At 52.7% G+C, this 27,590-nt stretch overlaps 1 protein-coding gene across 2 annotated transcripts in view; it reads right to left on the bottom strand.

The window, feature by feature from the left end:
* LOC139232658 (polyamine-transporting ATPase 13A3-like) overlaps positions 1-27,590 on the bottom strand; it is a 113,047-nt gene that overhangs the window by 70,174 nt on the left and 15,283 nt on the right. For both annotated transcript variants that reach the window (XM_070863117.1, XM_070863118.1), the window contains exons 2-6: positions 25,104-25,188; positions 12,789-12,882; positions 10,710-10,883; positions 3,346-3,531; positions 1,961-2,112 (exon numbers count right to left, since the gene is read on the bottom strand). In XM_070863117.1, the coding sequence (XP_070719218.1) occupies positions 1,961-2,112; positions 3,346-3,531; positions 10,710-10,883; positions 12,789-12,839 (563 nt within the window). In that variant the 5' untranslated portion in view covers positions 12,840-12,882; positions 25,104-25,188. The remainder of the gene's footprint in view (positions 1-1,960; positions 2,113-3,345; positions 3,532-10,709; positions 10,884-12,788; positions 12,883-25,103; positions 25,189-27,590) is intronic.

Genomic DNA, 27,590 nt, shown 5'->3' with positions numbered 1-27,590 from the left:
GGGTAGAGAATTCCACAGGTCCACAATTCTCTGAGTGAAGAAGTTTCTCCTCATCGCTTACCCCTTATCCTTAAATGGCTTACCCCTTATCCTTAGACTGTGACCCCTGGTTCGGGACTTGCCCAACATCGGGAACATTCTTCCTGCATCTAACCTGTCCAGTCCCGTCAGAATTTTATATGTTTCCGTGAGGCGAGACTCAAATCCCTCCCAAAGCAAACGCTCCTCCACCCACCCCCTCACCCCAACTCCCAGACTGAACAGCCATGGCTCAGTGGGCAGCACTCTCGCCTCGGAGTCAGAAGGTTGTGGGTTCAAGTCCCACTCCAGGGACCTGAGCGCAAAAATCTAGGCTGACACTCCCAGTGCAGTGTAAGCTGGGCTTTGCTCTGTGCAGTCCGTCTCTGTTAATGCACAGTCCCTTTAGACTTCAGCTCGCGTGCAGGACACTGGGCGGCTGCGCGCGCCTCAACGGGAACATTGCCCAGTGCAGTACTGAGGGAGCGCCGCACTGCCGGAGGTGCCGTCTTTCAGATGAGACGTTAAACCGAGGCTCCGTCTGCTCTCTCAAGTGGACGTAAAAGATCGAGAGGGCCCCCACGAGACTGCATGGAGTCCGCCGCTGAAACATTGCTTCCAATCTTTGCATTCTTGCAGCCTTCTGTGGGAGAGAGAGATGGGGGTGCGGCTCTGTGACTGCTTGCAGTGGTATTCTGAAGTCAGAATGGCTCGAATTACACTTTGCAAAGTCACTCAGAACTTGCGCTGGGCGGTTTCAGATACACATTCCAGAGAGGCTTCTGGGTGTGGCTTATCCTCCAAGGGGACCAATCAGGTCATGTGATAATGGAGAGCCAATCAGCCAGAAACACAGTGCAAATAACTGGGTCCATAAATACTGGCCAGGACACCGGGGAGAACTCCCCCTGCTCTTCTTCGAAGTACTAGGCGTAGGGATCTTTTACGTCCACCTGAGAGAGCAGACGGGGCCTCGGTTTAACATCTCATCTGAAAGACAGCACCTCCGGCAGTGCGGCGCTCCCTCAGTACTGCACTGGGACAATAGTCTGAAATGTCCTGCACACGAGCCGAAATCTAAAGGGACTGTGCATTAACAGAGACAGGCTGCACAGAGCAAAGCTCAGCTTACATTGCACTGGGAGTGTCAGCCTAGATTTTTGTGCTCAAGTCCCTGGAGTGGGACTTGAACCCACAACCTTCTGACGAAGCAATTGCACTACGCGGAGCTCCTTCATGGCAAACGAGCCAAAGGTGGGCAGCCTGAAAGCCTCTCTGGTAAAGTGCAACATCACCACTGACACCTGGCAGACCTTGGCCGAAGACCGCCCTAAGTGGAGAAATTGTATCCGGAAGGCTGGGGGGGGCAGTTGAGCTCTTCGAATCTCAACGCTGCGAGCGTGAAGAGATCAGGCACAGGCAGCGGAAGGAGCGTGCGGTAAATCAGTGCCAACCCCCCCCTTCTCCCGCCGACTATCTGTCCCACCTGTGACAGAGACTGTGGCTCTCGTGTTGGACTGTTCAGCCACCAAAGAACTCACTTCAGGAGTGGAAGCAAGTCTTCCTCGATTCCGAGGGACTGCCTATGACGATGGTTTCCGGTTCAGGTTCCGAGGAGCCTGCGTGTGCGCGAGAGGCGTCACGGGCGGAGTCCAGAGGACGCGGGCGCAGAAAAAAAACACAGTGCAAATAGTCACCCTGAATATTTATCCCTCAATCAACATAACAAAAGCAGATTATCTGGTCACTATCACATTGCTGTTCACACATCGGCTGCCGTGTTTCCTGCGTTACAGCAGTGACCACACGTCAGAAAGTACTTTGTACGAGACAGGTCCCAGATAAAGCAAGTCTTTCTCTCTTCTGTTTTTGAACAAGACCCCCCACCCCCGCCCTCCCGACACCCGGGCCCGAGCGCCCCTCCCCCTCCGCGGGCTCGTACCGATAGTCGTTGCTGAGCCGAGTCAGCCCGGCGCTGTGGCAGGCGTGGAGCGTCGAACACAGGAATCCCTCCTCCAGCGCGGTCAGTCTGCGGAACATCTGTCCCCGCGGGCTCCACACGTACTTGACGTTCTGGTGGACGAAATAGCGAACCTGATTTGGTGGAGGGGAAAAAAAATGAGGGGAAAAAAATGATCAGGGTCGAGGGGGGATCAAAGTTCGGGAGAGGGTCAAGGGTTAGGAGCACAGCCTTATCGCGCGTTCTCGCGCGTTCACCGTTACTCCCCGAAGGCACTCGACCCCTGGCCCAGGCGGGTGTCGGTGCTCTATTCTACCAAGTGGTGCATCTCGGCTGAGCCCAAACCCCACTCTCCTGCCGTCCCTCCCCGCAGGGGATCGCCGGGGGTTGCAATCTGGATCAGGAACCTTGGTGAATTCCCTCTCCCTATCGCTAGCCCCTGGATACGCAGGCGCTCCCAAGACCATCGGCGCCGGGGCCATTGGACGGAGCAGTGTGCGGTGGCATACCACACGGCAGGGGGCAGCGCGTGCTGCTGCAGGAGGGCGGCGGCTGACTGCAGCGCGGGCAAGGTACAGCAGGAGCGGCGAGGTCGGGGCGAAGGAGCGGCGAGAGACTGTAGAGGGACGTGATCGGGGGGCCCAGGAGAGGCGAGAGTTCGGGGCCCAGGAGAGGCGAGGGACCCAGGGGGCAGCACGGGCCCAGCCCACACTGTGCGATATGTGCGCGCACTGGGTCCGTGCAGCAGAGCTGGTCTCCAGTCGTCCTGGTTAACCCTTGCCACTGGACCAAGACCTAGCTCTGTCAAGCCCCGTGTGGTGGCTGGTGTGCAACGGCCACCCCACGTTAAAACAATCCACCCACAGGCATCTTCCACCCTTCAGGATGTAGTTCGGGATCCTCATCGCGGTCCTAAATGGCTTACCCCTTATCCTTGGACTGTGACCCCCTGGTTCTGGACTTCCCCCAACATCGGGAACATTTTTCCTGCATCTAACCTGTCTAGTCAGAATTTTAGATGTTTCTATGAGATTCCCCTCTCATTCTTCTAAATTCCATTGAATATAAGCCTAGTCGATCCAGTCTTTCTTCATATGTCAGTCCTGCCATCCTGGGAATCAGTCTGGTGAACCTTGGCTACACTCCCTCAATAGCAAGAATGTCCTTTCTCAGATTAGGAGACCAAAACTGTACACAATATTCAAGGTGTGACCTCACCAAGGCCCTGTACAACTGCAGTAAGAGCTCCCTCTTCTTATACTCAAATCCCCTCGCTATGAAGGCCAACATACCATTTGCCTTCTATTAGAGGGCATCGAAATCATTTTAAACACGTAGAGACAGGAAAAGAAACCGCTCACTCTGACCTGAACTCCCTCCACGTCTGGAGTCCTGGGTAGCAGATCCTTCTCGCACTCTGCCTGCTGGATCACGGGGGTGGTCGGGCTGTACGCAGCCTCCTTGTCGTCGCTCGGCCACAGCACGCCCAGGGGTTCGTATCCCGGGGCCTCCAGGCAGCGCACCCTGACTCTGAAACACGTGCGGAACTCATCCTGTGGTGAAAGAGATGTCGCAATAAATGCCCGTCACTCGGCCCGACACAATACCGTAACTGTTCTCCAGGGAGCAGGAGGACACGGCGAGCACAGCTCTCGGTCCCAGGACACCTCCCCTTTCCAGGACCGGACAGCAATGATTTAACCGTTTGACCGTACCTTTGAATCATAGAAACATAGGAAATAGGTGCAGGAGTAGGCCATTCGGCCCTTCGAGCCTGCACCACCATTCAATATGATCATGGCTGATCATGCAACTTCAGGACCCCATTCTTCGCTTGCTCTCCATACCCCTTGATGCCTTTAGCCGTAAGGGCCGCATCTAACTCCCTTTTGAATATATCCAACGAACTGGCCTCAACAACTTTCTGTGGTAGAGAATTCCACAGGTTCACCACTCTCTGGGTGAAGAAGTTTCTCCTCATCTCGATCCTAAATGGCTTACCCCTTATCCTTAGACTGTGACCCTTGGTTCTGGACTTCCCCAACATCAGGAACATTCTTCCTGCATCTAACCTGTCCAATCCTGTCAGAATTTTATATGTTTCTATGAGATCCCCTCTCATTCTTCTAAATTCCAAGGAATATAAGTCTAGTCGACCTAGTCTCTCCTCATATGTCAGTCCTGCCATCCCGGGAATCAGTCTGGTGAACCTTTGCTGCACTCCCTCAATAGCAAGAACGTCCTTCCTCAGATTAGACCAAAACTGTGCACAATATTCAAGGTGTGGTCTCACCAAGGCCCTGTACAACTGCAGTAAGACCTCCCTGCTCTGATTCCCAAATCCCCTCGCTATGAAGGCCAACATGCCATTTGCCTTCTTCACCGCCTGCTGTACCTGCATGCCAACTTTCAATGACTGATGTACCATGTCACCCGGGTCTCGTTGCACCTCCCCTTTTCCTAATCTGTCACCATTCAGATAATATGCTGCCTTCCTGTTTTTGCCCCCAAAGTGGATAACCTCACATTTATCCACAGTATACTGCATCTGCCATGCACTTGCCCACTCCCCTAACCTGTCCAAGTCACCCTGCAGCCTCTTAGCATCGTCCTCACAGCTTAGTGTCATCTGCAAACTTGGAGATATTACACTCAATTCCTTCATCTAAATCATTAATGTATATTGTAAATGGCTGGAGCCCCAGCACTGAACCTTGCGGTACCCCACTAGTCACTGCCTGCCATTCTGAAAAGGGCCCGTTTATTCCTACTCTTTGCTTCCTGTCTGCCAACCAGTTCTCTATCCACGTCAATACATTACCCCCAATACCACGTGCTTTAATTTTGGACAATAATCATGTACGTTGACTGCAGCAAGCCCGTAAAATGTTCCTCACCGATCTTTACCTACATTGTTGGCTCCCGGTCGATTTAAAAATTCTCATTAGAACATAAGAAATAGGAGCAGGCCGATCAGGCCTACTCCGCCATTCAATGAGATCATGGCTGGTCATCGACCTCAAGTGCACTTTCCTGCCCGATCTCCATATTCCTATCACATCCTCATGTTCAAATCCCTCCATGGCCTCTGTAACCTCCTCCAGCCCTACAACCCTCCGAGATCTCTGCGCTCCTCCAATACTGGCCTCTTGCGCATCCCCTGATTTCCAACGCTTCACCATTGGTGGCCATGCCTTCAGCAGCCTAGGCCCTAAGCTCCGGAACTCCCTCCCTCCTCCCTCCTCGCCGCCTCTCTCTCCTCCTTTAAAGGACCTGGCCATTATTTATCCCTCAATCAACATAACAAAAAAAGACAGATTATCTGGGTCATTATCACATTGCTGTCTGTGGGAGCTTGCTGTGCGCAAATTGGCTGCCGTGTTTCCCACATTACAACAGTGACCACACTCCAAAAAATACTTCATTGGCTGTAAAGCGCTTTGGAACGTCCGGTGGTCGTGAAAGGCAATGCAAGACTTTCTTTCTTAAGTCGCTCTTTAAAACCTAGCTCTTTGATCAAGCTTTTGGCCACCTGTCTTAGTATCTTCTTATGGGTCTCGGTGTCAAATTTTGCTTGATAATCGCTCCTGTGAAGCGCCTCAGGATGTTTTAATACGTTAAAGGCGCTATATAGCTGTGGCTGTGACTCAATGGATTGCACTCTCTCTCACCTCGGAGTCAGAAGGTTGTGGGTTCGAATCCCACTCCAGGGCCTTGAGCACAAAAATCTAGGCTGACACTCCCAGTGCAGTGCTGAGGGAGCGCTGCACTGTCGGAGGTGCCGTCTTTTGGATGAGACATTAAACCGAGGCCCCGTCTGCCCCCTCAAGTGGACATAAAAGATCCCGTGGCACTATTTCGAAGAAGAGCAGGGGAGTTATCCCCGGTGTTCTGGGGCCAATATTTATCCCTCAATCAACATCACAAAAACAGATTATCTGGGTCATTATCACATTGCTGTTTGTGGGAGCTTGCTGTGCGCAAATTGGCTGTCGTGTTTTCCACATTACAACAGTGACCACACTCCAAAAGTACTTCATTGGTTGTAAAGCGCTTTGAGACATCCAGTGGTCGTGAAAGGCGCTATATAAATACAAGTCTTTCTTTCAACTCCTTTCATAAACTCTCTCTCTTGCTGGCTTGACATCCATCTTCCCTTTCGTGCTATTGGTGAAGCTTCTGGGGACATTCATTTCACATTCAAGGCGTTTTACAAGCGCAACTTGTTCTAGTTTTGGCTGCAGGGGCTCCGATCGCCCTACCCGACCTCAATTCCTTTCACTGCTCCTTTTGTCTTTCTGGTGGCTTTCGCTGCCTGACCAAAAGCCTCTTTTCACTTTTTCACAGCCTGAATAAGCGAGACTGCCTCTCGGTGACAGCTGTCAGACTCCCCGACTCTGAAACCCCCTCCGACTTGGTTTTATCCAGTTTTCTAATTCCCAAGAGGGGGGTCATTACAAATTCTGACAGGTCTCCGGCGCATGCCCAACATTGGCAGAGACTGGGGGAGGGGGAAGGGGGTGAGAGAGAGCGCTTAGTAAAAGGAATGGGTCATCCCGACAGGTTCAGTGCTGTCGGCCCAGCTTGCAGTACCACTCACCTGCTGTAGGTGGCACTGTCAACCCAGCTTGCAGTACCATCATCATCATAGGCAGTCCCTCGGAATCGAGGAAGACTTGCTTCCACAGATGGGACAGATAGTCGTTGAGGGTAAGGGAGGGTGGGACTGGTTTGCCGCACGCTCCTTCCGCTGCCTGCGCTTGGTTTCTGCATGCACTCGGCGACGAGACTCGAGATGCTCAGCGCCCTCCCGGATGCACTTCCTCCACTTAGGGCGGACTGGTCTTTGTCCAGGGGCTCCCAGGTGTCAGTGGGGATGTCGCACTGTATCAGGGAGGCTTTGAGGGTGTCCTTGTAACGTTTCCTCTGCCCACCTGGGGCTCGTTTGCCGTGAAGGAGTTCCGAGTAGAGCGCTTGCTTTGGGAGTCTCGAGTCTGGCATGCGGACAATGTGGCCCGCCCAGCAGAGCTGGTCGAGTGTGGTCAGTGCTTCGATGCTGGGGATGTTGGCCTGGTCGAGGACGCTAACGTTGGTGCATCGGTCCTCCCAGGGAATTTGCAGGATCTTGCGGAAGCAGTGCTGGTGGTATTTCTCCAGCGACTTGAGGTGTCTACTGTACATGGTCCACGTCTCTGAGCCATACAGGAGGGCGGGTATCACTACAGCCCTGTAGACCATGAGCTTGGTGGCAGTTTTGAGGGCCTGGTCTTCGAACACTCTTTTCCTCAGGCGGCCGAAGGCTGCACTGGCGCGCTGGAGGCGGTGTTGGATCTCATCAATGTCTGCTTTTGTTGATAAGAAGCTTCCGAGGTATGGGAAATGGTCCACGTTGTCCAGGGCCGTGCCGTGGATCTTGATGACTGGGGGGCAGTGCTTTGCGGCGAGGACAGGCTGGTGGAGGACCTTTGTCTTACGGATGTTTAGCGTAAGACTCAAGCTTTCGTACGCCTCAGTAAATACGTCGACCGTGTCCTGGAGTTCAGCCTCTGTATGTGCGCAGACGCAGGCGTCATCCGCGTACTGTAGCTCGACGACAGAGGTTGGGGTGGTCTTGGAACTGGCCTGGAGGCGGCGAAGGTTGAACAGCTTGCCACCGGTTCTGTAGTTTAGTTCCACTCCAGCGGGGAGCTTGTTGACTGTGAGGTGGAGCATGGCTGCGAGGAAGATTGAGAAGAGGGTTGGGGCGATGACGCAGCCCTGCTCGACCCCGGTCCGGACGTGGATTGGGTCTGTGATGGAACCGCTGGTCAGGATCACGGCCTGCATGTCATCGTGGAGCAGGCGGAGGAGGGTGACGAACTTTTGGGGGCATCCGAAACGTAGGAAGACGCTCCATAGACCCTCGCGGTTGACGGTGTCAAAGGCCTTTGTAAGGCCGAAGAAGGCCATGTATAAGGGCTGGCGCTGTCCCCTGCATTTTTCCTGCAGCTGTCGTGCTGCAAAGATCATGTCCGTTGTGCCCCGCAGGGGACAAAATCCACACTGTGACTCCGGGAGGAGCTCCTCGGTCACAGGGAGAAGACGGTTGAGGAGGATTCGAGCGACAACTTTCCCAGTGGCTGATAGTAGGGAGATTCCTCTGTAGTTGCCGCAGTCGGACTTGTCCCATTTATTAAAGATGGTCACGATCACTGCATCTCCGAGATCTCCCGGCATGCTCTCCTCCCTCCAGATGAGAGAGATGAGGTCATGTATCTGCGCCAACAGCGCCTCTCCGCCATACTTTAGCGCCTCAGCAGGGATTCCATCCGCTCCCGTAGCCTTGTTGTTCTTAAGTCGTCTTATGGTTTTTTCTACCTCGTGCAGTGTTGGGGTTTTACTGAGGTGGTAGCGGGTAGCATGCTGTGGGATGGTGTCGAGAAAACTCAAATCAAAGGCAGAGTCTCTATTGAGGAGATCTTCGAAGTGCTCCTTCCAGTAGGCCCTGACTGCCTCGGTGTCCTTGATGAGTGTTTCCCTGTTCTTGGTCAGCAGTGGGGTGGGGCCTTGGGAGTTTGGACCGTAGGTAGCCTTGACTGCGATGAAGAATCCTCGCACATCATGGTTGTCGGCCAGTTGTTGTATCTCCTGTGCTTTCTCCATCCACCACCTGTTCTTTAGGTCCCGGGTTTTTTGTTGGACCTCAGCCTTGAGGCATCTGTAATGCTGCTTTGCTGCTCCCGAGTTGGGTTGTTGCTTAAGGCTCAGAAATGCTCTGCGCTTGCGATCTATTAGCTCTTGGATCTCCTGATCATTCTCATCAAACCAGTCCTGGTGTTTCCTGGTTGAGTGACCGAACGTCACTTTGCAGGCACTGATTTATGGAGGCCTGGAGGGCAGACCAAGCGCTGTGGGCATTCTGCGTCTCGGGATCATCAAGGCACGCCAGGTTAGCTGTGAGGCGCTGACTGTATCGTGCAGTACCGCTCACCAGCTGTAGGCGGCACTGTAGCCCCAGTTTACAGTACCACCCACTAGCTGCAGGTGGCGCTGTACGCCCAGCTTACTATTGCCGGCTGCCCAATAGCACACAGCAAGATCCCACAAAAAGCAATGTGATAATGACCTTTTTTTTGTGCGATGTTGGTTGAGGGATAAATAGTGGCCCCAAGACCGGAGAGAACTACCCTGCTCTTTTTCCGATTGTGCCGTGAGGTCTTTTACATCCACCTGAGAGAGCAGACGGGGCCTCGGTTTAACGTCTCACCCAAAAGACGGCACCTCCGACAGTGCGGCGCTCCCTCAGTACTGGCACTGGGAGCGTCAGCCCGGTTTATGGGCTCTGAGGCGAGAGAGTGCTACCCGCCTGTAATGTATTTGCTTCGTGGGTTGTTTGCTTAAGAATTCATAGCAATTAAGAATTAGTTGGTTTATTAGCAAAAGGTTTAACAATCACACGACACATTACCAGTTCATCCACCAGGCTCACAACCACCTGCCCCATCGTGGATCCCCCGAACCCAACTGGCCGGGGTTTTATTGAGTCTTGTGAACATCCAGTGACTGGCTAAGCCCCTCCCAACTCAACAGCTCAACAACTATTTCAGTTGCACCAATAATCAAGTGCCCCTTGATTAAAGGGGACACTAAAACCGACAGATTAAACAAATTAAACTTTAAATATTAAATGGATCAAATTAAAATGTGGTTGCCGGGGGGGTGATGATGCACTCCAGTCCCTCCAGCGCCCACCTCTCGCGGAAGGTCGCGAGCGTACCGGTGGACACCGCGTGCTCCATCTCCAGGGACACCCTGGCTCGGACGTAACCGCGGAAGGGAGGCAGGCAGTCGGGCTGAACGACCCCCTCGACAGTTCGACAACTCATTTGTAGAAAACAAAATTGAACCGTTAAATCAAGTGCCCCCTGATCTGGGGAACTCTCCAAACACTTATCAAGGCCCTTTTTTGTTATTTTTTGGGGGGTTTTTTTGGACACTAAAATATACATTATACAAGTGCCCCCTATAAAAGGGGAGGGGGACACTCGACAGCTCCACAACTCTTTTGGGGGGGGGGGAACAAAATAAACATTAGATCAAGTGCCCCCCCCGCCCCCGATCTGGGGGACACTCCAGACACTTATAACTGCCCTCTTTTAAAAAATTTTTTTTTGTTTTTTTTCCCTTTCGTGATTTTATTTTGGGGCATTAAAATCATATAATTTACAAGTGTCTCCTATAAAAGGGGAGGTGGGGGACACTAAAACCCGGCAATTAAAACAAATTAAACTTTAAAACATATAAAATCAAATTAAAATTTGGTTGCCGGGGTTAACGATGCACTCCAGTCCCTCCGGCGCCCACCTCTCGCGGAAGGCCGCGAGCGCCAACAGCTCTACAACTCTTTTGGGAGGAACAAAATAAACGTTAGATCAAGTGCGCGCCCCCCCCCCCCCCCGATCTGGGGTACACTCCAAACATTCCCAAGGCGCTTTTTTTTTATATTTGTAGTTTCTTTTTGTGTTTTTTTTTTGGAGTTCTAAAACCATAATTTACAAGTGCCCCCTATAAAAGAGGAGGGGGACACTTGACAGCTCCATAAACCTGTGAGCATCCTCACAGGTGCATAAATTACACCACCGAGCCAAATTGACACACAATTGTACAAAACTATAACATGATTATTGGGTTCACAAAATTCTCCCCCCTCCCTCCCTTAAAGCCACCATATCCGTGGGCCCCGCTCTCTTACCGTGGTCCAAAGCAGCAGTACCGACGCCTCTTTGACCGAGACCTCCTTGCACATGCACTTGACGCACCACTCTGGCATCCAGTAGAGGAAGAGAAGCAGCAGGCCGCCACTGCACACAGTGCCCGCACCCACCAAGCTCAGCTTCCACCAGCAGGGCCGGTAGCCCATCACCTCCTGCGGAGACACAGAGCCAAGAGAGTCGGCAGAATCCGGTCCGGCACGACCCCCGAACCCGACCCCGCCTGACCCCTTCCTCCCAAACCTACCCGACCTCGACTCCGGGGGCATCAGCCGTCGCAGTGAAAACCATAACGCTGAAAGATTTCAATGCTAGCCCGGGCAGCAGCGGCCATTTAACATCAGACATCACACCCGCCCATCTCCCGAGACTATAGTCAATCAGCTCCCCATCTCCCCCTCCCCACCCTAATCTGTCTGTCCAGCTCCCTCCCTAACTCATCCCCCCCCCACCCTAACCTGTCTCCCCGCCCCCCTCACCCTAATCCATCTCCACATCGACCCAAGCGGTTTCCAATCCCTCTCGCCTTAACCCGTCTAACCACCCCCACCCTAACCCATCCACCCCACCCTCACCCTAACCCGTCTCTCCCCCACACCCTAACCCATCCACCCCACCCTCACCCTAACCCGTCTCCCCCTCACCCTAACCCGTCTCTCCCCCACACCCTAACCCGTCTCTCCCCCACACCCTAACCCGTCTCTCCCCCACACCCTAACCCATCTCTCCCCCACACCCTAACCCATCCACCCCACCCTCACCCTAACCCGTCGCTCCCCCACACCCTAACCCGTCTCTCCCCCACACCCTAACCCGTCTCTCCCCCTCACCCTAACCCGTCTCTCCCCCACACCCTAACCCGTCGCTCCCCCACACCCTAACCCGTCTCTCCCCTCACCCTAACCCGTCTCTCCCCCACACCCTAACCCGTCTCTCCCCCACACCCTAACCCGTCTCTCCTCCTCACCCTAACCCGTCTCCCCCTCACCCTAACCCGTCTCTCCCCACACCCTAACCCGTCTCCCCCCCACACCCTAACCCGTCTCCCCCCCACACCCTAACCCGTCTCTCCCCCTCACCCTAACCCGTCTCCCCCCTCACCCTAACCCGTCTCTCCCCCTCACCCTAACCCGTCTCCCCCCTCACCCTAACCCGTCTCTCCCCCTCACCCTAACCCGTCTCTCCCCCACACCCTAACCCGGCTCCCCCCTCACCCTAACCCGTCTCTCCCCCTCACCCTAACCCGTCTCTCCCCCACACCCTAACCCGTCTCCCCCCACACCCTAACCCGTCTCTCCCCCACACCCTAACCCGTCTCTCACCCTAACCCGTCTCTCCCCCACACCCTAACCCGTCTCTCCCCCTCACCCTAACCCGTCTCTCCCCATACCCTAACCCGTCTCCCCCCTCACCCTAACCCGTCTCTCCCCATACCCTAACCCGTCTCTCCCCCTCACCCTAACCCGTCTCTCCCCCATACCCTAACCCGTCTCTCCCCCTCACCCTAACCCGTCTCCCCCCTCACCCTAACCCGTCTCTCCCCATACCCTAACCCGTCTCCCCCCTCACCCTAACCCGTCTCTCCCCATACCCTAACCCGTCTCTCCCCCTCACCCTAACCCGTCTCCCCCCTCACCCTAACCCGTCTCTCCCCATACCCTAACCCGTCTCTCCCCCTCACCCTAACCCGTCTCTCCCCCACACCCTAACCCGTCTCTCCCCCACATCCTAACCCGTCTCTCACCCTCACCCTAACCCGTCTCTCCCCCACACCCTAACCCGTCTCCCCCCACACCCTAACCCGTCTCCCCCCACCCTCACTCATGCCCCCCCCCATCTGCCCTCCCCCCTCAACCAACCGTAACCCTTCCCCCCCCCCCCCAATGTCAGCCATCTCCCCTCCCCGACACTAGTCCAGCCATCTCCCCATCCCGCACCCCTGTCCTCATCTCGATCCCCCCGCGCCCCCACCCAAGCCATTTCCCCCGCCCCACCCCCCACCCTCTCCGCCAGCTCCACTCTCCCCGGAAATCCCGCGGGACGGAGCACCCTCGACTCACCATCTCGTCCTCGGCCTCCGCGTTGAGGTACCTCTTCTCCGTTCTTTCCATTTGTCCCTGTGTCGCACCAGTCTGCGGCCCCACCGCTGCAGCCCTGTGGCGACAACGCAAACCCGTCACAGGCGGCCGGCTCACGGCAAAGCGGTTAACCCGAGACAGCCAGGGGCCGGCGGATCACAAGGGGCTGCCCCTCAGCCTCCGAACAGGAGCAATTAGCCACCCGCATATTGCAGGGACACAGTGCCCGGCGGCCCGCATAATCCAGGGGTGAGGGGTCATTCAGCACTGCCCCCCCACCCCCCCCCCTTCCCCCAACTCCCTCACACCCGCTATACCGAGCGGTGTTGGGGAGAGACATAAGAACATAAGAAATAGGAGCAGGAGTAGGCCCTATGGCCCCTCGAGCCTGCTCCACCTTTCAATGAGATCATGGCTGACCGACCTCAGGTCCACTTTCCCACCCGATCCCCATACCCTTTGATTCATTGCGAGAGGGATGGAGTACAAAAGCAGGGAGGTCCTTCTGCAACTGTACAGGGTATTGGTGAGGCCGTACCTGGAGTACTGCGTGCAGTTTTGGTCACCTTACTTAAGGAAGGATATACTAGCTTTGGAAGGGGTACAGAGACGATTCACTCGGCTGCTTCCGGAGATGAGGGGGGGGTTACCTTATGATGATAGATTGAGTAGACTGGGTCTTTACTCGTTGGAGTTCAGAAGGATGAGGGGTGATCTTATAGAAACATTTAAAATCATGAAAGGGATAGACAAGATAGAGGCAGAGAGGTTGTTTCCACTGGTCGGGGAGACTAGAACTAGGGGGCACAGCCTCAAAATACGGGGGAGCCAATTTAAAACCGAGTTGAGAAGGAATTTCTTCTCCCAGAGGGTTGTGAATCTGTGGAATTCTCTGCCCAAGGAAGCAGTTGAGGCTAGCTCATTGAATGTATTCAAGTCACAGATAGATAGATTTTTATCCAATAAGGGAATTAAGGGTTACGGAGAGCGGGCTTTTTGAATGGCGGAGCAGGCTCGAGGGGCTAGATGGCCTACTCCTGCTCCTAATTCTTATGTTCTTATTCCCCATGACTCCAAAAATCTATCGATCTCAGCCTTGAATATACTCAAGAGACTCAGCATCCACAGCTCCCTGGGGCAGAGAATTCCAAAGATTCACCACCCTCTGAGTGAAGAATTCCTCCTCATCTCCATCTTAAATGGCCGACCCCTTATCCTGAGACTGTGGCCCCTGTTTCTAGACTCCCCAGCCCGGGGGAAACAACCTCTCAGCTTCTACCCTGTCAATGCCCCCCAGAATCTTGTGTGAGATCAGCTCATTCTTCTAAACTCCAGAGTATAGGCCCATTCTACACAATCTCTCATAAGACAGCCCTCGCATCCCAGGAATCAATCTGGTGAACCTTCATTGCACCGCCCCAAGGCAAGTAAATCCTTCCTCGGGTAAGGAGACCAAAACAGTGCATAGTACTCCAGGTGTGGTCTCACCGGGGCCCTGTACAGTTGTAGCAAGACTTTCTAACAGCATGAGGTCTCCCCTATGAGCCTTGGAAGGGGGTGTAGTGAGGGTGGGGTAGAAGTTATGCTACAGCTATACAAAGCCCTGGTTAAACCACACCTGTAGCAGTACTGGGCTCCACACCTTAGGGAGAATATATTAGGCCTTGGAGAGAGAGTGCAGCGTATGGTTTACCAGAATGACACCCGGAGTCCAGCGGATACGTTAAGAGGAGAGAGTGCACAAACTAGGGTTGTATTCCCTGGAATTTAGACGGTTAAGGGGTGATTTCACAATATTAAGGGTGTTATGTATGTAACTATGTAATACTTGCCACCAGAGGGCACGACTGTTGGAGTCCGAATGGTCACCTGCACACAGGTGCAGGGCCAGTGTAAAAGCTTGGCTGCCATGTTGTTTAGGCACTCTGGAGTTGTAATAAAGACTAAGGTCACACTAAGTTTAGCTCACAGTACTCAGCCTCGTGGAGTTCTCCTCTACACAACAAAGGGGAACAGATAGGGTAGATGGAGAGAAACTATGTCCGCTGGTTGGGGAGTCTTAGGACTAGGAGGCATAATCTAAAAATTAGAGCCAGGAGTGAAATTAGGAAACACTTCGACACACAAAGGGTGGTAGAGATTTGGAACTCTCTTCCGCACACAGCAACTGTCTGTCATCTATCTCACACTACTGTACATAACTGTATCTTACCATGCTATACACGACTGTAACTAGATATGACCTGTAACCACAAGTTTACCTTACCACCAGAGGTGCACTTGCAGGAGACACTGCATACCTGTTCTACACAGGTATATAAAGACAGGTCTCTGGCAAGTGTGGCACTCGAGAGCTGTGTAATAAAGGTGCAGGTCCTGAGTGACCTTGACTTCAGCATGTGCCTCGTGTGAGTCTGTACTGCAGGGACAGGACTTTACAGTGGCGACGAGTTACGGGATTACAGAATCCACAGAATGGTGACCAACGGCTCAGATGAAAAATACAATGCTGGAGATAATTGGGAGGACTTTATAGAAAGGCTCCAGCAAAGCTTTGTAACCAAAGACTGGTTGGGCGATGATAAGGCAGACAAGAGAAGAGCCCATCTCTTGACCAGCTGTGGCTCGAAAACATACGCCTTAATGAAGGACCTGCTGGCATCCGAGAAACCAGCAAGCAAGTTGTTTGAAGAGTTGAGCACACTGGTAAGAGACCACCTGAAGCCAGCGAGCAGCCTACACATGGCCAGACACAGGTTCTACAACTACAGACGCTGTGTGGGCCAGAGCGTACCCGGCTTTGTGGCGGAACTTCGAAGGTTGGCTAGCTTATGTGAGTTCTCCGATGAACTAAGGAGAGAAGTACTGAGAGACTTTTTTATTGAAGGAATAGGCCACGCAGGCATATTCCGAAAGCTCATAGAAACCAAGAACTTGACCCTAGAGGCAGCAGCACTGGTTGCTCAGACATTCTTGGCAGGAGAAGAAGAAACGAGGTTGGTCTACACTGCGGGTACGACAACTAACAAAAAATCGGAACAAGGGGTTCACAGCGTGAAACAAGCTGCTACCCCCACACACAGACAAAGGCAGGAGAGCAGGCCCTCAACAGCAGGCAGTGGCGCCAGAAGCCATCAAGGGCCACATGAACGGCCGTTCACACCTCATCAACCCACAATGCGAGCAATCAACTACAAACTGAGAGAAGCTCAAGAGAGATCAGCCAGACGCAGCTCATCCTTTGGAAACAATGGAAGCGGTCTGTGCTGGAGATGTGGGGGAAGGGGGTGTCGATTTCAGCATGTCGTTTGCAGAAACTGCAACTGTACAGGGCATCTGGCCCACATGTGCAGAAAAACGGCAGCTTGGCTGGTATACGAATCGGAAGAGTCGGAAAGCGGACCAGAAGACGGTGGGGACAGTGTCCGGGACACCGAGGTACAGCGGGTCAACACGATCAATGGCCACTGCTCTTACAACAAGACGCCTCCAATAATGATGAGGGTCCTACTCAATGGGATACCCGTCAACATGGAGCTGGATATGGGAGCGAGTCAATCTCTCATGAGCGCTCAACAATTTGAACAGCTGTGGCCGCACAAAAGCGACAGACCAAAACTCACAAGGGTCGACACCAAACTAAGGACCTATACCAAAGAAATCATCCCAGTCCTTGACAACGCCATGCTCTCAGTCACACACAAAGGGACAGTGAACCGACTTCCCTTGTGGATTGTCCCCGGAGATCTCCCAGCACTGCTGGGGAGAAGCTGGCTGGCAAAACTAAATTGGAAGTGGGATGATGTTCACGCCATGTCGTCAGAGGAACGGACCTCCTGCTCAACAGTTCTAAGTCAATTTGAACATCTCTTTCAGCCAGGTGTGGGCACCTTCAAAGGGGCTAAAGTCAAAATCTACATCACACAGGGTGCTAGACCGGTCCATCACAAGGCTAGAGCTGTGCACTATGTGATGAGGGAAAAGATTGAACATGAACTGGACAGGCTTCTGCGGGAAGGCATTATCTCACCCATGGAATTTAGCGACTGGGCAAGTCCCATCGTCCCAGTCATGAAGCCTGATGGATCCGTACGAATCTGTGGGGATTACAAATCTACTATAAACAGAGTCTTCCTCCAGGACCAATACCCGCTGCCCAGAGCGGAGGACCTATTTGCCACATTGGCTGGAGGAAAACTTTTCTCGAAACTAGATCTCACATCTGCGTATATGACACAAGAACTGACCGAAGAGTCTAAGCTACTCACCACCATCAACACACATCGAGGCCTTTTCATGTACAGTCGATGCCCATTCGGCATCAGGCCGGCAGCTGCTATATTCCAGCGCAACACAGAGAGTCTGCTCAAGTCCATCCCGGGGACGGTTGTATTTCAAGACGACATACTTATCACGGGCAGGGACACCGACTCCCATCTCCGTAATCTGGAGGAAGTACTTAGACGGTTGGATCGGATAGGCCTAAGAGTTAAGAAATCCAAATGCCTGTTTCTCGTGCCCGAGGTTGAATTTTTGGGCAGAAGGATTGCCGCTGATGGAATCCGCCCAACAGAGTCCAAAACAGAAGCAATTCGCCTGGCACCCAGGCCGCGGAATGTCTCAGAACTGCGCGCCTTTCTCGGGCTACTCAATTACTTTGGGAACTTTATGCAGAACTTAAGCATGCTGCTGGAGCCTCTCCACGTGCTACTCAGAAAGGGGTACGATTGGTTTTGGGGGGACGCCCAGGAACGCGCCTTCAATAAGGCACACAACCTTCTATGTTCCAACAGTGTTTTGGCTTTCTTTGATCCAGGTAAAAAGCTAGTTCTCACATGTGATGCGTCAGCGTGCGGGGTCGGGTGCGTTTTACAACATGTCAATGGTGCGGGTAAATTACAACCCATAGCTTATGCCTCCAGGTCACTTTCGCGGGCGGAGCGCGGGTACGGAATGGTGGAGAAGGAGGCGCTCACGTGCTTGTATGGTGTCAAAAAGATGCACCAATACCTTTTCGGGGCCAAGTTCGCGTTAGAAACTGACCACAAGCCCCTCACGTCCCTCCTATCCGAGAGCAAGGCAATAAACGCCAACGCCTCGGCGCGCATTCAACGGTGGGCACTCATGCTGGCGTCCTACGACTATAACATAAGGCACAGATCAGGCACAGGCAACTGTGCCGACGCGCTCAGCAGGCTACCCCTGGCAACCACGGAAGGGTCTGACGAACAGGACTGTGAGATAGTCATGGCAATCAATGCCTTTGAGTCCACAGGTTCGCACATGGCAGCTCGTCAAATCAGAGCCGGGACGGCCAGTGACCCCACGTTATCCCTAGTAAAAAGATGTGTCCTAACCGGTGACTGGGCAGAGGCTTACGATGCCTGCCCCGAGGAGATCAAACCTTTCCATAGGCGCATGCATGAGCCGTCACTACAAGCAGACTGCCTGATGTGGGGCAGCCGAGTAGTTATGCCTCTGCAAGGCAGAGAGGCATTTGTCCGGGAGCTCCACCACGAGTACCCGGGGATCGTTCTCATGAAGGCCATAGCCAGATCCCACGTCTGGTGGCCTGGCATTGACACGGACTTGGAGCTCTGCGTCCGACGGTGCACCATTTGTGCCCAACTCAGTAATGCCCCCAGGGAGGCTCCTAGCCCACCAAACCGTGGTCGCGGGTGCACGTAAACTACACGGGCCCATTCATGGGCAAAATGTTCGTAGTTGTAGATGCATTTTCCAAGTGGATCGAATGCACCATTTTAAACTCGAGCACCACCTCCACCACTGTGGAGAGCCTTGGAACTATGTTTGCAACGCACGGAATTCCTGACATATTGGTCAGTGATAATTGGTCCGTGCTTCACCAGCGCAGAATTCCAAGATTTCATAAATGACCACGGCATAAATCACGTCAAGACGGCACCGTTCAAGCCGGCCTCCAACGGCCAGGCAGAGCGAGCAGTACAAATCATTAAACAAGGCATGCTCAAAATCCAAGGTCCCACGCTGCAAGGCTGCCAGTCACGACTGCTGCTGGCATACAGATCTCGTCCGCACTCACTGACTGGGATCCGCCCACCCCCCACCCCCGCGCACCTATTGATGAAACAGACTTTAAAGACAAGGCTCTCATTAATCCTCCCAGACATGCACGAAATCATTGAGGCAAAGCGCCGTAAGCTACCCGAGTACCATGACCGAAATTCGAGGGGGAGGTGGAATGAGATAGGGGACAAAGTGTTTGTGCTAAACTATGGCCGGGGTCCCAAATGGCTTGCAGGGACAGTAACAGGAAAGGAAGGAAACAGGCTACTGGTGGTACAAATGGACAATGGCCAAACCTGCCGGAGGCATGTAGACCAAGTCAAAAGCCGATTTACCAACAACACCGCTGAACCAAAGGCAGACTACAATGTGGAACTCGCACCACATCTGGTGGACAGACAGAGGGAACAACCTGAGGAAAGGGCAATTCCAACAGACAGCCCAGGCGAGACACCAACAATCATACTGAACGAAACAGACAGCCCAGGCGAGATACCAGCAATCACACCGAAAGAAAAACAGGCACCAAGGCAAACAACTGAACCACAACTAAGACGCTCCACGCGAGAGCGTAGACCACCTGAGAGACTTAATCTATAAAGGCAATAAGACCTTGGGAGAGGGTGATGTCATCTATCTCACACAACTGTACATAACCATGCCGTATATGACTGTAACTAGAGATGACCTGTAACCACAAGCTTACCTTACCACCAGGGGTGCACTTGCAGGAGACACTGGATACCTGTTCTACACAGGTATATAAGGTCAGGTCTCAGTCAAGTGTGGCATTCGAGAGCTGTGTAATAAAAGTACAGGTCCTGAGTGACCTTGACTTCAGCATGTGCCTTGTGTGAGTCTGTACTGCAGGGACAGGACTTTACACAGTCAATTGTTAATTTTAAATCCGAGTTTGATAGAATTTTGTTAACCAAACAAACAGGGCAAAGGCGGGCATATGGAGTTAGGTCACAGATCATGTAATTGAATGGCGGAACAGGCTCGAGGGGCCGAATGGCCTCCTCCTGTTCTCCTAGATTCACCAGAATAATACCAGAGGTTAACGGGTTAAATTATGAGGGCGGGTTGCATAGACTAGGCTTGTATTCCCTCGAGTGTAGAAGCTTGAAGAGAAGACCAAGATGTTTAAAATTATTCGATAGGGTAGATACAGAGAAACTCTGGGTGGGGGGAGTCCAGAACAAGGGGCCGGCATCTTAAAATTCGAGCCCGGCCGTTCAAGGGTGACGTCAGGAAGCACTTCTTCACACAAAGGGTGGTGGGAATCTGGAACTCTCCCCCTCCCAAAAAGGCTGTCGATGCTGGTGATCAATTGGAACTTTCAAGACTGAGACCGATAGATTTTTGTTGGGTAAGGGTATCAAGGAATATGGAGCAATGGCGGGTATGTGGCGTTAGGTCGCAGATCAGCCACGATCTAATTGAATGGCGGAACAAGCTTGAGGGGCCAAATGATCTCCTCCTGTTCCTATGAAGACACCTTGTACTTCGGGGTTCACTGGGGTTGCGATCGATGAGCTGTATTTCCTGCAGAAACAGTTTCCTCCCTAATTAGTGTTTGCGTCAATGGCCTTGGGTGATCCGGGTCCCGCTGACTGTCGCTGTGGATTGGGATGGGGAACCGCAAGTGCTCCCTGGAATTTTAATAACAGGAACTAGGAAAAGCCACGATCTCGCCCTGTACGTGCTATGATGAACTATTTCCACTGGTTGGTGAATCAGTAACTAGAGGGCATCGATTTATCATCACTGGAGGGGGAAGGGGGAGAAATATGAGCAGAGCGTAAAACATTTAGTTTTTTTAAAGATGGCGGTAAGCACATGGACTATCCGACCAGAAACTGTGTGTGTGAGTGAGTGAGTGAGTGAGTGAGTGAGTGAGTGAGTGAGTGAGTGAGTGAGTGAGTGTGTGTGTGTGTGTGTGTGTGTGTGCCTGCGTGTTCGTGCGTGTCTGTATGCGCGCGTGTCTGTGTGTCTGTGTGCACGCGCGCATGTCTGTGTGTGTGCGTGTGCCTGCATGGACGCATCTTCATGCGTGTCTGTGTGCGTGCATGTCTGTGTGTGTGCGCACGTATCTGTGTGTGGCGTTTGTCTGTGTGTCTCTGTGTGTGTCTGTGTGTGTGTGTGTGCGTGCGCGTGTGTCTGTGTGCGCACGTGTGTCTGTGCCTCTGTGTGCGTTCATGTCTGCGTGTGTGCGCGCGCATGTGTGTGCCTGTGTGCATGCGTACGTCTGTGTCTGTGTGCATACGCGTGCCTGTGCATGTGCCTGCTTGTCTGTGCGCATGTCTGTGTAGTTTTCCACAATTTAATGTCACCATAACCCAGAGCGGGTCAATGATCTTGTTTTTGAGGGGGGGATTGGCAACGAGCAGCGTGGAGATTACAACTGACCTTCAAGAGAGAGACATCTTGTCAGAGAGCAAGCTGGGAGCATGGGAACAGGAACCGGTTTCTGTTGTTGAGCTAGCTGTCAAGAGCATGCACAGCTCACAACCTGTGATCGGGGCCAGGCAAGGGTCAAGGGAACGGTGGTGTAGTTGTTATTTTACTGGACCAGTAATCCTGAAAGCCTGGGATCAAATCTCACCGTGGCTGGTTGGGAATTTCAATACAGTTTTTTTTTAAATATAAAAATGCAACTGTAAAGCAGGCATCAGTAAAGTGACCATGAAGCTGTCAGATTGTCGTAAAAACCCAACTGGTTCACTAACGTCCTTTAGGGGAAGGACATTGTTATGTATTTGCTTCATGGGTTCTTTGGATAAGAATTCATAGCAACACGTTGCTATTAAGAACCAGTTGGTTTATTAGCAAAGGTTTAACAATCGCACTACACATTACCAGTTCATCCACCAGGCTCACAACCACCTGCCCCATCGTGGATCCCCTGAACCCAACTGGCCGGGGTTTTATTGAGCCTTGTGAACATCACGTGACTGGCTAAGCCACTCACAATGCAACAGCTCTGCAACTATTTTTGTAAAACCATAACGGGGAGGGCACTAAAACTGACAAATAAACAAATTAGCTTTTTGCCATAACTTAAATCAAATTGAAATTTGGTTGCCGGGGGTGATAATGCACTCCAGTCCCTCCGGCACCCACCTCTCGCGGAAGGCCGCAAGCATACCGGTGGACACCGCGTGCTCCATCTCCAGGGACACCCCGGCTCGGATGTACGTGCGGAAGAGAGGCAGGCAGTCGGGCTGAACGACCCCCTCGACCGCCCGCTGCCTGGACCGGCTGATGGCCCCCTTGGCCAGGCCCAGGAGCAGTCCTACGAGGAGGCCCTCCGACCTGCCCGCTCCCCTCCACACAGGGTGCCCAAAGATCAGGAGTGTGGGACTGAAGTGCAACCAGAATTTGAGGAGCAGCCCCTTCAAATATCGGAAGAGGGGCTGCAACCTCTCACACTCTACATAATCATCATCATCATAGGCAGTCCATCGGAATCGAGACTTGCTTCCACTCTTAACACGAGTTCTTAGGTGGTTGTACAGTCCAATACGAGAGCCACAGTCCCTGTCACAGGTGGGACAGACAGTGGTTGGAGGAAAGGGTGGGTGGGACTGGTTTGCCGCATGCTCCTTCCGCTGCCTGCGCTTGCTTTCTGCACGCTCTCGGCGACGAGACTCGAGGAGCTCAGCCCCCTCCCGGATGCTCTTCCTCCACTTAGAGCGAACTGGTCTTGGCCCAGGGACTCCCAGGTGTCGGTGGGGATATCGCACTTTATCAGGGAGGCTTTGAGGGTGGTCCCTTGTAACGTTTCCTCTGCCCACCTTTGGCTGGTTTTCCGTGAAGGAGTTCCGAGTAGAGCGCTTGCTTTGGGAGTCTCGTGTCGGGCATGCCAACTCTTCCAGACCGCAGAGATTGCCGGCGGCCCGAGAGTCCGTGAACCGAGAAGGTTCACTCGGTTGATTCCGGAGATGAGGGGGTTGACTTATGAGGAAAGGTTGAGTAGGTTGGGCCTCTACTCATTGGAATTCAGAAGAATGAGGGGTGATCTTATCGAAACGTATAAGATTATGAGGGGGCTCGACAAGGTGGATGCAGAGAGGATGTTTCCACTGATGGGGGAGACTAGAACTAGAGGGCATGATCTTAGAATAAGGGGCCGCCCATTTAAAACTGAGATGAGGAGGAATTTCTTCTCTCAGAGGGTTGTAAATCTGTGGAATTCGCTGCCTCAGAGAGCTGTGGAAGCTGGGACATTGAATATATTTAAGACAGAAATAGACAGTTTCTTAAACGATAAGGGGATAAGGGGAGCAGGCGGGGAAGTGGAGCTGAGTCCATGATCAGATCAGCCATGATCTTATTACATGGCGGAGCAGGCTCGAGGGGCCGAATGGTCTACTCCCGCTCCTATTTCTTATGTTCTTATGATTCTAAGAGAGCGAGAATGGAAGGGGAGGCGAGATGGAGAGAGAAGCTGAGGAATTGGAAGGGCAAGAGATAACGCAGTAAATAAAAAACCTTTTCTCAGTAAGCTGTTACAAGCAAATTGACTCCCTTACTGAAAAATAAAGGGAAGGATTCTGACCAAGCCAGTTCCCAAGGACGGGTGTGTAGGAGCGATGAGCATCACTGCGAGCTGACAGGTACCGTACTCACCAAAGGACACGGAGGGGACCAGAGCACTGAGTAAAACCATCCCATAGCAGTAATCCTTCGCCTGCTTCCATCCCCAGCAATCGTCCCTTTAGCTGCGTGGCCGGGCAGTGCTCTGGAGGTCCCGTGCAGCCAGTTTGTAAATGGAAAAAAAATGCGCCCGCGTGGGACTTTGAATGGGTGAAAGAAAATGAGAGAACCCGTTGATCTGCAGTGACTTGCGTCTTACAATTAAGTCCCCGGGACCCCCCCCCCCCCGAGCAAGATTTTCTACCGCCGACCTGTTCTTGCTTCCCACGATAGTGTCAGCCGTAGCTCAGTGAGTCGCCTAGGAGTCAGAAGGTCGTGGGTTCGAGTCCCACTCCAGGGACTCGAGCACGTAAATCCAGGCTGACACTCCCAGTGCTGAGGGAGCGCCGCACTGTCGGAGGGGCCGTCTTTCGGATGAGACGTTAAACCGAAGCCCCGTCTGCGTTCTCGGGTGGGCGTAAAAGATCCCACGGCCACGATTTCGAAGAAAAGCAGCGGGAGTTCTCCCCGGTGCCCTGGGGCGAATATTTATCCCTCAATCAACATAACCAAAAACAGATTATCTGGGTCATTATCACATTGCTGTTTGTGGGAGCTTGCTGAGCGCAAATTGGCTGCAGCGTTTCCCACATTACAACAGCGACTACACTCCAAAAGTATCTCATTGGCTGTAAAGCACTTTGAGATTACAGTTGTACAGGGCCTTGGTGAGGCCACACCTGGAGTATTGTGTACAGTTTTGGTCTCCTAACTTGAGGAAGGACATTCTTGCTATTGAGGGAGTGCAGCGAAGATTCACCAGACTGATTCCCGGGATGGCAGGACTGACATATCAAGAAAGACTGCATCAACTGGGCTTGTATTCACTGGAGTTCAGAAGAATGAGAGGGGATCTCAAAGAAACGTTTAAAATTCTGACGGGTTTAGACAGGTTAGATGCAGGAAGAATGTTCCCAATGTTGGGGAAGTCCAGAACCAGGGGTCACAGTCGAAGGATAAGGGGTAAGCCATTTAGGACCGAGATGAGGAGAACCTTCTTCACCCAGAGAGTGGTGAACCTGTGGAATTCTCTACCACAGAAAGTTGCTGAGGCCAATTCACTAAATATATTCAAAAAGGAGTTAGATGTAATCCTTACTACTAGGGGGATCAAGGGGTATGGCGAGAAAGCAGGAAGGGGGTACTGAAGTTGCATTTTCAGCCATGAACTCATTGAATGGTGGTGCAGGCTCGAAGGGCCGATTGGCCTGCTCCTGCACCTATTTTCTATGTTTCTATGAGACGTTCGGTGGTCGTGAAAGGCGCTATACAAATGCAAGTCTTTCTTTTTAACCCAGAGGAGGTGTGTTGGAGGGCGAGCGTGTGTGTTTTGGAGGGGGTGTGGGTTGGAGATGTGTGTCGGTGGTGATACCCGCTGTGCTTGAATAGCCTCACCCTATAGGCTCACAATTGAGCAAAGTGCAGCGGCTTCCGTTTGCCTGTTAGCGTCGGGCTTCACGGACGCCCCGGGGTACGACGTTCGCCGAAACCCTCACACCACCCCCCCCCCACCCTCCCGCCTATGACACTTGTTGATCAAGGACTCACCCCCTCGGTTCCGGTCTCTATGTCAGCTGAAATGCTGCCACTGCACGTCCCAGACCCTTGCCAGAGGGCTCGATCGGAAGATTGCCTGCGAGAGCGAGAAAGAGAGAGAAGTAAGGCCGTTAGAACATAACATAAGAACATAAGAATTAGGAACAGGAGTAGGCCATCTAGCCCCTCGAGCCTGCTCCGCCATTCAACAATTTCATGGCTGATCTGGCCGTGGACTCAGCTCCACTTACCCGCCCGCTCCCCGTAACCCTTAATTCCCTTATTGGTTAAAAATCTATCGATCTGTGATTTGAATACATTCAATGAGCCAGCCTCAACTGCTTCCCTGGGCAGAGAATTTCACAGATTCACAACCCTCTGGGAGAAGAAATTCCTTCTCAACTCGGTTTTAAATTGGCTCCCCCGTATTTTGAGGCTGTGCCCCCTAGTTCTAGTCTCCCCGACCAGTGGAAACAACCTCTCTGCCTCTATCTTGTTTATCCCTTTCATTATTTTAAATGTTTCTATAAGATCACCCCTCATCCTTCTGAACTCCAACGAGTAAAGACCCAGTCTACTCAATCTATCATCATAAGGTAACCCCCTCATCTCCGGAATCAGCCGAGTGAATCGTCTCTGTACCCCCTCCAAAGCTAGTATATCCTTCCTGAAGTAAGGTGACCAAAACTGCACGCAGTACTCCAGGTGCGGCCTCACCAATACCCTGTACAGTTGCAGCAGGACCTCCCTGCTTTTGTACTCCATCCCTCTCGCAATGAAGGCCAACATTCCATTCGCCTTCCTGATTACCTGCTGCACCTGCAAACTAACTTTTTGGGGGGGATTCATGCACAAGGACCCCCAGGTCCCTCTGCACCACAGCATGATGTAATTTCTCCCCATTCAAATAATATTCCCTTTTACTGTTTTTATTAGTAAATCCAACTCGCGAATTGGTGTGGCTCCTGCGGCCATTTCTCGGCCCAGTGCATCCAGCGCCGGGGAGGGGGTCATCAGACATTTACCGCGAGCTTCCTGTGACAAAGTCGGCCATTTTGCAGAAGCTCCCGGTGTAAAGTCAGCCATTTTGTATAGGCTCCCTGTGTAAAGTCGGCCATTTTGTGCGAGCGCCCTGCATAAAGTTGGACATTTTGCGGGAGCTCGCTGCGTAAAGTCATCCATTTTGTGCAATCTTCCTGTGTAAAGTCGGCCATTTTGTGCAATCTTCCTGTGTAAAGTCGGTCATTTTGTGCAATCTTCCTGTGTAAAGTCGGCCATTTTGTGCAATCTTCCTGTGTAAAGTCGGCCATTTTGTGCAATCTTCCTGTGTAAAGTCGGCCATTTTGCAGGAGCTCCCTGCGTAAAGACGACCATTTTGCGCATTCTTCCTGCGTAAAGTCGGTCATTTTGTTTGAGCTCCCGGAATAAAGTTGGCCATTTTGTAGGAGCTTACTATGTAAAGTCAGCCTTGTAAGGTTATCTCACCTACTCATCAAAGCTGGCCTCAAAGCCGAGAGACAGGGCACCTCGGCCATAAATAGAATGTGGCTGTGTTATTTGCGTAGCTGCTCAAGCCGGCGAGTCACTGGGACCTTCCCGTGGATTCCTGCCACCATTACTCACACCCTGGCACTTCCACGCCAAACAGTAATGTTGCTCCTTTGCAAGGGACCATCTCCAAATCATGCTCCCCACCTCCCGATGGCAGCCACTCTTGCAGGGGGCTTATGGGCTCCACGGGATCCCTGTGCTGTTCGACCACGCGGGGCTTCGCATGGATTCTGACGGAAATTTCTCGAAGCCGGAAACTCCCACCCGCCCTCGGAACAGGGAGCGGGGCGGTCCAGGCAGGGCAGAAAAGAGGGAACGTCCATCGCAGTGAAACACCACAAGGCACTTCACAGGAGCGATTATCAAACAAAATTTGACACCAAACCACAGAAGGAGATATTAGTGCAGGAAAGTGTTAAGCAGCGTCCTAAAGGAGGAGAGAGAGGTAGCGAGGCAGAGAGGCTTAGGGTGGGAATTCCAGAGCTCGGCAGCTGAAGGCACGGCCGCCAATGGTACAGCGATTTCAATTCGGGGATGCTCAAGAGGCCAGAATTGGAGGAGCGCAGAGATCTCTGGGGCGGGGGGGAGGGGGGGTGGCGGTGATGTGTGAGCGGGACTTGGTGTGAGTTAGGACGCGGGGCAGACCTCGAATTTACGCACCATTACAAGTGCCCGGGGTGAACTGCCTGGCCTCTGCCCTTCGAATCTCCGAGTGGGGAAGGCAGGAACTTGCGGGAGAGGAGCCCAGGTCTGAGCCAGTTCGGCGGCATCGTCGCTTACCGCGTAAACACATTCTGCAGTGCGGACCTGGAACCTTTTGTAACACCCGGTGATTAAAAGATTCAGCGACTTGCAGTCTCCGTCTGATTGCTGGGCGAACTCCAGCTTGCTTTTTATAGATATCCCACACACTTGCAATTAGGCCGTTCCTTTCTCTGAATATTTTCA

The sequence above is a fragment of the Pristiophorus japonicus genome, chromosome 20 (assembly GCF_044704955.1).
Source record: "Pristiophorus japonicus isolate sPriJap1 chromosome 20, sPriJap1.hap1, whole genome shotgun sequence".
Classification (NCBI taxonomy): domain Eukaryota; kingdom Metazoa; phylum Chordata; class Chondrichthyes; family Pristiophoridae; genus Pristiophorus; species Pristiophorus japonicus.
This window is presented reverse-complemented; position numbering and strand designations above follow the sequence as displayed.